The sequence below is a fragment of the Littorina saxatilis genome, linkage group LG2 (genome assembly GCF_037325665.1).
Source record: "Littorina saxatilis isolate snail1 linkage group LG2, US_GU_Lsax_2.0, whole genome shotgun sequence".
NCBI lineage: Eukaryota > Metazoa > Mollusca > Gastropoda > Littorinimorpha > Littorinidae > Littorina > Littorina saxatilis.
Window position 1 is genome coordinate 102755018 of NC_090246.1, and position 12324 is coordinate 102767341.

Below are 12324 nucleotides of genomic sequence, written 5' to 3' on the forward strand. Positions count from 1 at the left end.
GACATGAGCGACTCATCATTGCTACATACATTAGTGAGACATGATCCACTCATCATTGCTACATACATTAGTGGGACATGATCGACTCATCATTGCTACATACATTAGTGAGACATGATCGACTCATCATTGCTACATACATTAGTGAGACATGATCCACTCATCATTGCTACATACATTAGTGAGACATGATCCACTCATCATTGCTACATACATTAGTGGGACATGATCGACTCATCATTGCTACATACATTAGTGAGACATGATCCACTCATCATTGCTACATACATTAGTGAGACATGATCCACTCATCATTGCTACATACATTAGTGAGACATGATCCACTCATCATTGCTACATACATTAGTGAGACATGAGCGACTCATCATTGCTACATACATTAGTGGGACATGATCCACTCATCATTGCTACATACATTAGTGGGACATGATCGACTCATCATTGCTACATACATTAGTGAGACATGATCCACTCATCATTGCTACATACATTAGTGAGACATGATCCACTCATCATTGCTACATACATTAGTGAGACATGATTCACTCATCATTGCTACATACATTAGTGAGACATGATCCACTCATCATTGCTACATACATTAGTGAGACATGATTCACTCATCATTGCTACATACATTAGTGAGACATGATCCACTCATCATTGCTACATACATTAGTGAGACATGATCCACTCATCATTGCTACATACATTAGTGAGACATGATCCACTCATCATTGCTACATACATTAGTGAGACATGAGCGACTCATCATTGCTACATACATTAGTGGGACATGATCCACTCATCATTGCTACATACATTAGTGAGACATGATCCACTCATCATTGCTACATACATTAGTGAGACATGATCGACTCATCATTGCTACATACATGATTGATATATTTTTCAATCACAGCCTAAAGGCTAGAACAGGGGGATGAGTGAGTGTGTTTAATTTTGTTCTGGTTTTTTTTTCCATTGAAAATTACTTCTCAGCAGTTACGTATTTGCCTTTGTGTTTGTGCAGTGTTTGTTACTGACCGACTTCTTTGGTACCTCAGGTTATTAACCTTTGAGTCAGGCATTGTGTTTGTGTGAATCTGTGATTCAATCATTTTCCGTTAAGTCATGGTGTTTATGACTAATGTGTTTAAAACTGTTGTGTGCTTAATTTATTGGCCTGTGAATCAGTCAGTAGCGTTCTGTGTGTATGACCAATGTGCCTGGTACCTCCGCCACAGGAACTGGAGGCGCTGAAGACAGAGCTGGAGGACTCGCTAGACACGACGGCGGCGGTGCAGGACCTGCGTAACAAGCGTGAGACGGAGCTGCAGGACCTCAAGCGCACCCTGGAGACTGCTTCGCAGCAACACGAGGTGCAGGTCCAGGAGGTGCGCGCCAAGTACAACCAACAGGTCGAGGCCCTCACTGAGGAGGTGGAGAACACTCGCAAGGTACGTTGCCATCTCTTTTTGTAAGGGGGTTGGTAAGGGGCAGTGTTGTTAGCTTTTCTGGTGGAGAACACTCGCAAGGTACGTTGCCATCTCTCTTTTTGTAAGGGGGTTGGTAAGGGGCAGTGTTGTTAGCTTTTCTGGTGGAGAACACTTGCAAGGTACGTTGCCATCTTACTTTTTGTAAGGGGGTTGGTAAGGGCGTAGTCTCGGTCTCGCTTTTCTGGTGTGGGTGATGATGATCTTTGATGTGTGCACCACGTACAACCTTTGGGCCAAGACCCTCGCAGAGGAGACAGTGAAACACTTGCAAGCTTCTCTCGTAACAGAGGCTGTAGGTTTATTGAAAGTTATCACTCAATGGAGAAACTGCCTCCTTCCTCTTTTTTTCTAAGTGTGTCATTTTCTATTTCTGTTCCCCTCTTTGTTTACCTCTTGTTCTTTGCATTTCATTTCTAGATATACAGACCCTATCAACAGAACATGAGACAAGCGAGTCCTCAAAGGGAGAGTGTGAAGTGAGGGAGGGGGTATTAAAAGAGGGGACCGCTGTAGACACACCATGTGCCAGATTGCAACACTCTTATTTTGATGTTTTACCCCTGCAGGTCAAAGCCAACCTGGAGAAAACCAAGACCATGCTTGAGGCTGAGAACCAGGAAATGGCCTCTGACCTCAAGAGTGTCCAGATGGCTAAGCAAGAGTCCGAGCGCAAACGCAAACAGGCCGAGCAGCAGCTGGCTGAAATGTCCATCCGCCTGCAAGAGATTGAGCAAGGTCGCGGGGAGAGTAACGACAGGGTCGTCAAGCTGCAACAGGAGCTGGACCAGGTGACTGATTTTGTTTCGTGGATGTGTATTAGTTTATAAAGCAGACCTGTGCACATCTATGGTTTCTCCGTAATTTCTTCGATTTTTATATGCAGAATTACTCCAAAAAAATGTTTGTACTTTTTTCCTGTTTTAAGATGTTTTGACCAATTAGTTGGCCGTTGCGCTGAAAAGACGTTTTTTGATTTACCGGAAGCGCGCGTGTTCTCAGCATTGAGTCTTCGTTCAAGATTAGACTTAGTTCGTCCAGCGTCTGCGTGGCAACTTGTGATTGAAGTGAAACATGGAAAAGAAATAAAGAGTGCGAGATTCAGATAGTGAAGAGGAGACACCAGCTCTGTCACCAAAGAAGAAGAAAACGGCACAACAGTGCTGGAAGTCCACTTATTCTCAAGACAACCTGGAGATCGTAAAATCCAGCAAAGGAGACCAATACGTAATTCCCTTTCTACTGCGTCATAGGGTTTCAGTTTGTGTGCTTTGTGAGCAGAATTATGTCTTGAACTGTCGTTACAGCTTACTACTGAAACATTTTAAAAACTACTGAAATTTGGTTTGTTTACTACTGATGAGCGTTTTGAGTGTGCACAAGTCTGAACTTACCCTCCTATCTCAGAATGTTTTCTCTTGAATCAGGCTTGTGGTCATGATTTCATCTGTAAAAATTACCAGCGTGAGCTGAGCATCATTTTTCAGGAACCCAGTGGTTCGGCTGCTTGAGAACAAAAGTATATTGACCTGTGAGTGCAACAGATGTTTTGTAAACTGGTATTACTGGAAGAATAGATCTTGAAAATCCAGTCACTTGGTCATTGCAACCTGTCAAGCTATAAGACTTGATAAAATTGCAATAACCTGACCTTGACATGGACAAAAAAGTCAAATTTTGCTCAAAACTGGTTGAACTCAACCAGTTGACGATTTCTTTTTAGTTATTTTCAAATAATGGTGGGTAAACTACGGGAAATGTCTGGTTAACGCGAACACTGACTGTGAACTTGCTTGTTTGTGATTTCCACAGGCCAACACGCAGTTGGAGCAAGTGGACACCAAGGCCATCACGCTGAGCCAGAAGGTGAGCTCCCTGGAGGCCCAGCTGGCCGACAGCCAGGAGATCTGCCAGGAGGAGACACGCCAGAAGCTGGCCCTGCAGTCACGGCTCAGGCAGGCCGAGGACGACAAGGTGGTGGCCAACGAGCAGCTGGAGGAGGTGGAGGAGACCAAGAAGGCCCTGGAGCGCCAGGTGGCCGAGCTCAACCAGAAGGTCAGTTGACTGCGAGGGGGAGGGGGGGGGCTGTGCAGGGCTGAATTTGGGGTTGGGAGGGGCAAGTTTCGAAAAGAAAAAGAGACCTTTGAACAGCCGGCCTTGCATTAATAATCATCCCGTGGTGGTTTGACTGTCATGTCATGCATGATGAGACAAATGCAGAAAAAGAAGACAAAGACAAATGGTGTGAGGGGATGCAGAGGGGATGGGGGTAGGTTCGGGAAAGGAAAAAAACCACACACAGACGAAACAAGAACCAAAATTAAAGCCCTTGAAGTAGCTCCTTCGTGGCTGTGTTTTCTGTGCAGGATAAAAAAATATAAAACAGATTTATCAACAAGCAAGATGCGTAAGACAGTTTGCACCCAGCTTGGTACAGACTGCTCGCTCAACGTGCTGTGTTTTGTTCAGATGGTGGACCTGAAGCGCAAGGCGGAGGAGGACCTGGCCAACAACGAGGCCTTGGAGGAGTTCAAGAAGAAGTCCGCCAGGGAGATGGACCAGCTGCAGACACAGCTGGAAGAGGCCCGCGTCAACTCAGACCGCATCGACAAGTCGCGCAAAAAACTGCAGGCTGAGGTGGGAGGACCTTTTTTTGTGTTTTGTATGTAAATATAGAACTCACTGTCTGTCAGTCACATTTTGTGTTTTGTATGTAAATATAGAACTAACTGTCTGTCAGTCACATTTTGTGTTTTGTATGTAAATATAGAACTCACTGTCAGTCAGTCACATTTTGTGTTTTGTATGTAAATATAGAACTAACTGTCTGTCAGTCACATTTTGTGTTTTGTATGTAAATATAGAACTAACTGTCTGTCAGTCACATTTTGTGTTTTGTATGTAAATATAGAACTAACCGTCTGTCAGTCACATTTTGTGTTTTGTATGTAAATATAGAAGTAACTGTCTGTCAGTCACATTTTGTGTTTTGTATGTAAATATAGAACTCACTGTCTGTCAGTCACATTTTGTGTTTTGTATGTAAATATAGAACTCACTGTCAGTCAGTCACATTTTGTGTTTTGTATGTAAATATAGAACTCACTGTCTGTCAGTCACATTTTGTGTTTTGTATGTAAATATAGAACTCACTGTCTGTCAGTCACATTTTGTGTTTTGTATGTAAATATAGAACTCACTGTCAGTCAGTCACATTTTGTGTTTTGTATGTAAATATAGAACTCACTGTCAGTCAGTCACATTTTGTGTTTTGTATGTAAATATAGAACTAACTGTCTGTCAGTCACATTTTGTGTTTTGTATGTAAATATAGAACTAACTGTCTGTCAGTCACATTTTGTGTTTTGTATGTAAATATAGAACTAACTGTCTGTCAGTCACATTTTGTGTTTTGTATGTAAATATAGAACTAACTGTCTGTCAGTCACATTTTGTGTTTTGTATGTAAATATAGAACTAACTGTCTGTCAGTCACATTTTGTGTTTTGTATGTAAATATAGAACTAACTGTCTGTCAGTCACATTTTGTGTTTTGTATGTAAATATAGAACTCACTGTCTGTCAGTCACATTTTGTGTTTTGTATGTAAATATAGAACTCACTGTCAGTCAGTCACATTTTGTGTTTTGTATGTAAATATAGAACTCACTGTCTGTCAGTCACATTTTGTGTTTTGTATGTAAATATAGAACTCACTGTCTGTCAGTCACATTTTGTGTTTTGTATGTAAATATAGAACTCACTGTCAGTCAGTCACATTTTGTGTTTTGTAAACTATGTAAATATAGAACTCACAGTCTGTCAGTCACATTTTGTGTTTTGTATGTAAATATAGAACTCACTGTCTGTCAGTCACATTTTGTGTTTTGTATGTAAATATAGAACTCACTGTCTGTCAGTCACATTTTGTGTTTTGTATGTAAATATAGAAGTAACTGTCTGTCAGTCACATTTTGTGTACTCTGGTAAATGGTTTGGCTACCCTAACGGCGGGGTTGAATTGTGAGTTGTAGTCCATGAATGCAGAAGAACAAGACAGATTGTGTGTGTTGAAGAGATTATGCTGTATGTTGCTGTTCTCAGATATGATTTTGGAGAGTTACCAGATATTCTCAAGAATAAAAGTGAGAATACAAAAGGCGCTAACTGACTCAACTTCAAATGAACATAATGCGTTCAAGTATGTGTGTTATTGTTCATGTGTGTGTGTGCATGTGCTTTTGTGAGTGCGTGAGGGAGCATTTCATAAGCAGTGGTCAAGTAAAGTGAGAGTAGAGTAGTGTTAAGAGTGCAAGGCCTGCATACTGACTGGGGTGTGTTGTGTTGCAGGTGGAGGACCTGACCCTGGCCCTGGACAGCCAGCGCTCCAACGTCAGCAACATGGAGAAGAAGCAGCGCAAGTTCGACCAGGTCCTGGCCGAGGCCAAGGCAGAGTCGGAAAGGTCAGATATCTTCTTTGTACCCACTATCTGTTGTAGGGGATTATCAGTGTTTTTCTCTTCAGCTTGACTGACAGTGTCAGCTACTTTGCTGAGGGTTTGAAATGAGAATTTGTCTCCTACCTGAAATGTTGCAAGCTGTAAGATAAGCCAAACATCAATCAATCAATCAATCAATATGAGGCTTATATCGCGTGTATTCCGTGGGTACAGTTCTAAGCGCAGGGATTTTTTTTTAAATATTTTTTTTATATTTTATGCAATTTATATCGCGCACATATTCAAGGCGCGGGGATTTATTTATGCCGTGTGAGATGGAATTTTTTTACACAATGCATCACGCATTCACATCGGCCAGCAGATCGCAGCCATTTCGGCGCATATCCTACTTTTCACGGCCTATTATTCCAAGTCACACGGGTATTTTGGTGGACATTTTTATCTATGCCTATACAATTTTGCCAGGAAAGACCCTTTTGTCAATCGTGGGATCTTTAACGTGCACACCCCAATGTAGTGTACACGAAGGGACCTCGGTTTTTCGTCTCATCCGAAAGACTAGCACTTGAACCCACCACCTAGGTTAGGAAAGGGGGGAGAAAATTGCTAATGCCCTGACCCAGGGTCGAACTCGCTTCCGAGCGCAAGTGCGTTACCACTCGGCCACCCAGTCGTTACCACTCGGCCACCCCAAACATGAAAGAACTTGGTGCATGCATCTGATACATCAACACACAAACTTGTGTTCAGTCCGCTACAGCTAGCTCAAGGTAAGGCATAGATTGTGCCCCACTCCTAGCTGTCAGACATGAGCTGTTGGTTGACGTGCGTTTATAGTGTCCCACTCCTAGCTGTCAGACATGAGCTGTTGGTTGACGTGCGTTTATTGTGTCCTTTCAGACTGACCATGGAGAAGGACCAGATCGAGAAGGAGAGTCGCGACAAGGAGACCAAGATCCTCAACCTGACGCGCCAGCTGGACGAGCTGCAGGAGCGTGTGGAACAGCTGGAGAGGATCCGACAGCAGCAGGCTAGGGAGCTCGATGACCTCGTTTCTTCCAAGGATGACGTTGGCAAGAACGTGAGTCTTCTGCTTCGTTTTCTTCACTTTTCTTTCCTTCTTGCTGCCTGTGGGTACTGCTGACTTCATTAAGTTAACCACACATTCTCCTCAGGCTGAAATATTTGTGGTGTGTTTACTGGAATGTTCATAAAAAAGTAGGATGGGTTGGTTTCAAGGACTTGCTTTGCTCTTAGTCTTTAAAGATTCCCCCCCCCCCCCCCCCCCCCTCCCCTTTTTTTTGTAACGAAAAGTAAGTCATGGGTGCTGACTGCTCCATTGTCAAGCAAGCAGGGTTTCAACCTTTTTTCTCGGTAGCAAGTCTTGACCAGCTGTTTCTATCTTGCCATCACCAACTATTAAGCTGTGATTTTTACATTTAGTCAAGTTTTGACTAAATGTTTTAACGTTGAGGGGGGAATCGAGACGAGGGTCGTGGTGCGTGTGTGTGTCTGTGTGTGTGTGTGTGTGTGTGTGTGTGTAGAGCGATTCAGACTAAACTACTGGACCGATCTTTATGAAATTTGACATGAGAGTTCCTGGGTATGAAATCCCCGAACGTTTTTTTCATTTTTTTGATAAATGTCTTTGATGACGTCATATCCGGCTTTTCGTGAAAGTTGAGGCGGCACTGTCACGCCCTCATTTTTCAACCAAATTGGTTGAAATTTTGGTCAAGTAATCTTCGACGAAGCCCAGACTTCGGTATTGCATTTCAGCTTGGTGGTTTAAAAATTAATTAATGACTTTGGTCATTAAAAATCTGAAAATTGTAAAAAAAAATAAAAATTTTCAAAACGATCCAAATTTACGTTCATCTTATTCTCCATCATTTGCTGATTCCAAAAACATATAAATATGTTATATTCGGATTAAAAACAAGCTCTGAAAATTAAATATATAAAAATTATTATCAAAATTAAATTGTCCAAATCAATTTAAAAAACACTTTCATCTTATTCCTTGTCGGTTCCTGATTCCAAAAACATATAGATATGATATGTTTGGATTAAAAATACGCTCAGAAAGTTAAAACAAAGAGAGGTACAGAAAAGCGTGCTATCCTTCTTAGCGCAACTACTACCACGCTCTTCTTGTCAATTTCACTGCCTTTGCCATGAGCGGTGGACTGACGATGCTACGAGTATACGGTCTTGCTGAAAAATGGCATTGCGTTCAGTTTCATTCTGTGAGTTCGACAGCTACTTGACTAAATATTGTATTTTCGCCTTACGCGACTTGTTTGTTGTTGTTGATGTGACTCAATTTACTGTGTTACGAGCCCACGGAAAAAATTGGTTCCCAAAATGAGACAAAAAGGTTGTATTGTATTGGATTGGATTGGATTGTATTGTAATGTATTGTGCTGTATTGTGCTGTATTGTATGGTAACAGGTTCACGAGCTGGACAAGGCCAGGCGCGCCCTGGAGGCCACGGTCGGGGAGCAGAAGATGCAGATCGAGGAGCTGGAGGACGAGCTGCAGGCAGCGGAGGACGCCAAGCTGAGGCTGGAGGTCAACATGAACGCCCTCAAGGAGAAGTACAAGAACGAGTTTGCCGGCCGCGAGGAACAGGAGGAGGAGAGCAAGCGCTCTCTGCTCAGACAGGTCAGTGGGGCTGCTGCTTCTGTCACTGTGTTATTTGTCTTCTGTCACTGGAGCGTTTGGCTGTCCTGTGGGACTTGAGTGGCAACTTCTCTGACATGACTTTTGTGCCGAGTTATTTGGGTTCTGTGACTAGAGTTTTGTGCCGGGTTCCGGTTCATTTTAGCTGTGTACGTTGAATTTGGATGTGACTGGTAACATTATTGGACCATTTTTCACTCCTCTGTGCTTGCAAGGCCTGTTCCTTTTGATAGCTGTCAAACCTGATGCTATGTAATACATGATGGATTTTAGAGTGTTTTTTCTTAACTCGTTGCCTGAAGTCTATAGTTTTTTTGTTTTTTGTCAAGAGAAATACCTTTACCAGCTGTGACAAAAGCCACAAAGTATTCTTCATATCTTCTTCATATTCTTCAAAGTGGGGGAAAGAAAGTAAAATCAGGAAAGACAAACATCCTCCCAACTCAAAAGATAATACAGTAGAAAAGTAATTCAACATTTTGCCCTGACCACGAGAAATATTTCAACATTTTGCCCTGACCACGAGAAATATTTCCACTTTAACATTTCCCCTATAACCAGAAACATATTTCAATTTGACCATTTTGCGGTGAGCAGCTGCGGGAAATGGAGGCAGAGCTGGAGGATGAGCGCAAGCAGCGTGCCATCGCGGTGAACGCGCGCAACAAGCTGCAGGGCGACATCCAGGGCATGGAGCAGCAGGTTGAGATGGCCAACAAGGTGAAGGAGGACGCCGTCAAGCAGTACAAGAAGCTCTTTGCACAGATGAAGGACTTCCAGCGCGAGATGGACGAAGCGCGACTCTCACGCGAGGAGATGGCCGCCTCCGCCAAGGACAATGAGAAGAAGGTGGGGAACGTTTTATGGTGTTTTTTGTTTGGTTGGTGGGTTGGAAACCGGAAAGTATTTGTGAGAAAGAGAGAGAGAGAAAGGAAGTGTATGTGTGCGTCTGTTCATCTGAAGGAACTTAGTGACTGTTGGTAACCATGTGACCTGATGGCTCGGTGTGGTGTTTCAGGTGAAGAACCTGGAGGCAGAACTGCTCAAGCTTCAGGAAGACTTGGCCCTTGCTGAGCGCCAGAGACGTAACGCCGAGGCCGAGAGAGATGAACTGGCTGATGAGATTGGCACTAGCGCTTCTAGCAAGTAAGTCACAGCCTTTCACAGCTCTTGTCTTTGTCCACAGCCATTCTCTAGACTTTAATTGTTTTTCTTGATTTGGGGAGAGAAAAAAAGCATCCAACTCATGGCTCTTCATTGCTTAGACTAAACTGCAACACAAAGTATCAAGATAATATGAACATTTGCTTGTTCTGTCTGTTAAAATCTAGCAGCTACCTTTCTTGTTTAAGATGTGAAACACTTTTTTTTGGATTGAATTATGTGTTATATGGAGTTGTTAAGTAGGCCGAGGGAGATGGAGAGATAATGGTTTTGTATTGATTACGTATTACAGACGGTGAGTCGCGCACGACTGAGGATGGTCCGCTTGGTAGTATATATACACATCTCTGCATTTGCAAACCGGAATGTTTTATTTTATTCTATCATTTTATTTCATTGGTGTTTTTGTTTTAATCATTTCATTAATACCATTTGTGCATTTTTTGGAGTGATGTTTACTGGAGAGTTTTGAGAGGGAACATGTTTATTGAATGGTTTTAAGGGGAACAGATCTTAACTGTGAAATTTCACTTCAAACGCAATGATTTCCTGCGTGTGGAATGACTTGTTGATTCTTTCGTTGACAACTATGTCTAATTTGTTTGTCCTTCATGTCAGTTAAACCCTACGTTTAGTAAAGCATGTAGTTTTTCACTATAATGTTTTGGAAAGGAGGTCCCTTTTTCCCTGCCATTTTTTTTGGAGTTTGTGTTCTATTTCATATAACTTTTGAATACAGGATTGATGGCAGATTTGCCCTGAAAGCTACTAACAAACACAACCCATTTTAACACAGATAACATTGAAGCAAGCAAGAAGAGCTTGTGGTTTTGTTTTATTCTTGGGGTTTTATGGTTAACACCTTTGTCGGGCTGTATTGTGGACAATGGAATCTGACATAAGAAGCTTTTTTGGGGACACTAAGGTCTTGTTGTCGGTTGAGATTCATTTTCTGCACACAACATTTGGCAAACGCTACTTGTGAACAAATTACATTATCGGCCGTTTCTCCAGTTGAATTGTGAAAATAATTTTCTGTAAACATTTAGAGGAGATTTAGGGGGGGATTGTTGGGGAGTCTGTTTTTCCTCTTTTAACAAATTTTGCCCTTGCCTTTTTTCCCCTCCAACCACGTGGGTTAAAATTAATGTTTTCCTGACAATATTGAAGAAAGATCAGTCTCATTGTTCCAATATACACATCATGTTTGCATTGGTAAATTGTTCTCTGGGAAATAGTACATTTTGATATGTGGCTGACCTGTACTTGCTACAGAAGAAACTGTCAGGTTGAACATTGGCCAGAACTGATGTAAATACACTTATGTGTTTATAATGTTTTTATGGGAAGATGTCAGCAGACTGCTTGAAATGCTTAAAACGCTTGTTTGTTCTTTAGTTAAAGTCAGATAACCACAGCAATAATTTTCTTGAAGAAAGGGTCACACAGTTTATATCTATTGTAAATAATGTTCTTGACTTTGAAGACAGAAAGGACTTGGGTTGTTTGGTGGCTTGATTGCCATGAGCTGTGTTGTTATGGCTGGTGTTGACGTAATTTCAGGCAATCCCTGCTGGATGAAAAGCGACGGTTGGAAGCCCGCATTTCAGAGTTGGAGGATGAGCTGGAAGACGAGCACACCAACCTTGAACTGGCCAATGACAAGGCTCGCAAGTCAATGATCGCGGTCAGTTGCACAAAATCATGTTCTTGTTTAGTGTTTTGCAGAACAAGAAGCTGTGTCCCAACTGTGTATTTGATTTATTGTACCTCAGCCTGACATTGTCCATTTGCCTTGCTAGATTATTTGTAATATCTTAGATTAAAATGTCTGTAATATAATTTGTGGCCTACTTCTTTATGACATTCTCACAAGACAATCATGAGACGTTAATCTGAAATCCTATTTTCTGGGTCAACACCCAGGACACAATTTCAGATGGCTTTTTGTGTGATTTGTTCCTGGAATGTCTGTAATATCACTATGTGACTGTGTCAGGTTTGATTTGTTGTTGAAATTCTCGTTTGCAAGTCTGAACATTGTTGTCCTTTGCCTTGCGTGTACAGATGGAACAGATGGCCTCGGACCTTGCGGCCGAGCGCTCAGTGTCGCAGAAGCTGGAGAACCAGCGCCTGGCGTTGGAGCGTCAGAACAAGGACATGCGCGAAAAGCTGCAGGAGCTGGAGGGTCAGAACCGTACGCGCACCAAGGCCACCATCGCCGCCCTGGAGGGCAAGATCGCCAACCTGGAGGAGCAGCTGGACCAGGAGGCAAAGTCAGTATATTCTCAGCGACATCACATGAATGTCCTTTGTTTATGTCCATGCTTCATTCTGGTGCCATGAGACTGGCTCTCACTGTTGTTGTCCATGCTTCATTCTGGTGCCATGAGACTGGCTCTCACTGTTGTTGTCCATGCTTCATTCAGGTGCCATGAGACTGGCTCTCACTGTTGTTGTCCATGCTTCATTCAGGTGCCAGGAGACTGGCTCTCAC

The 12324-nt window shown here is 42.5% G+C and overlaps 1 protein-coding gene across 4 annotated transcripts in view; it reads left to right on the top strand.

Annotated features, from left to right (window-relative positions):
• LOC138960387 (myosin heavy chain, non-muscle-like) overlaps window positions 1-12324 on the top strand; it is a 60158-nt gene that overhangs the window by 43470 nt on the left and 4364 nt on the right. For all 4 annotated transcript variants that reach the window (XM_070332284.1, XM_070332286.1, XM_070332285.1 and 1 more), the window contains 11 exons: window positions 1269-1481; window positions 2087-2308; window positions 3330-3572; window positions 3987-4154; window positions 5868-5980; window positions 6878-7058; window positions 8433-8645; window positions 9261-9512; window positions 9682-9809; window positions 11391-11514; window positions 11895-12103. In XM_070332284.1, coding sequence (XP_070188385.1) covers window positions 1269-1481; window positions 2087-2308; window positions 3330-3572; window positions 3987-4154; window positions 5868-5980; window positions 6878-7058; window positions 8433-8645; window positions 9261-9512; window positions 9682-9809; window positions 11391-11514; window positions 11895-12103 — 2066 coding nt within the window. The remainder of the gene's footprint in view (window positions 1-1268; window positions 1482-2086; window positions 2309-3329; window positions 3573-3986; window positions 4155-5867; window positions 5981-6877; window positions 7059-8432; window positions 8646-9260; window positions 9513-9681; window positions 9810-11390; window positions 11515-11894; window positions 12104-12324) is intronic.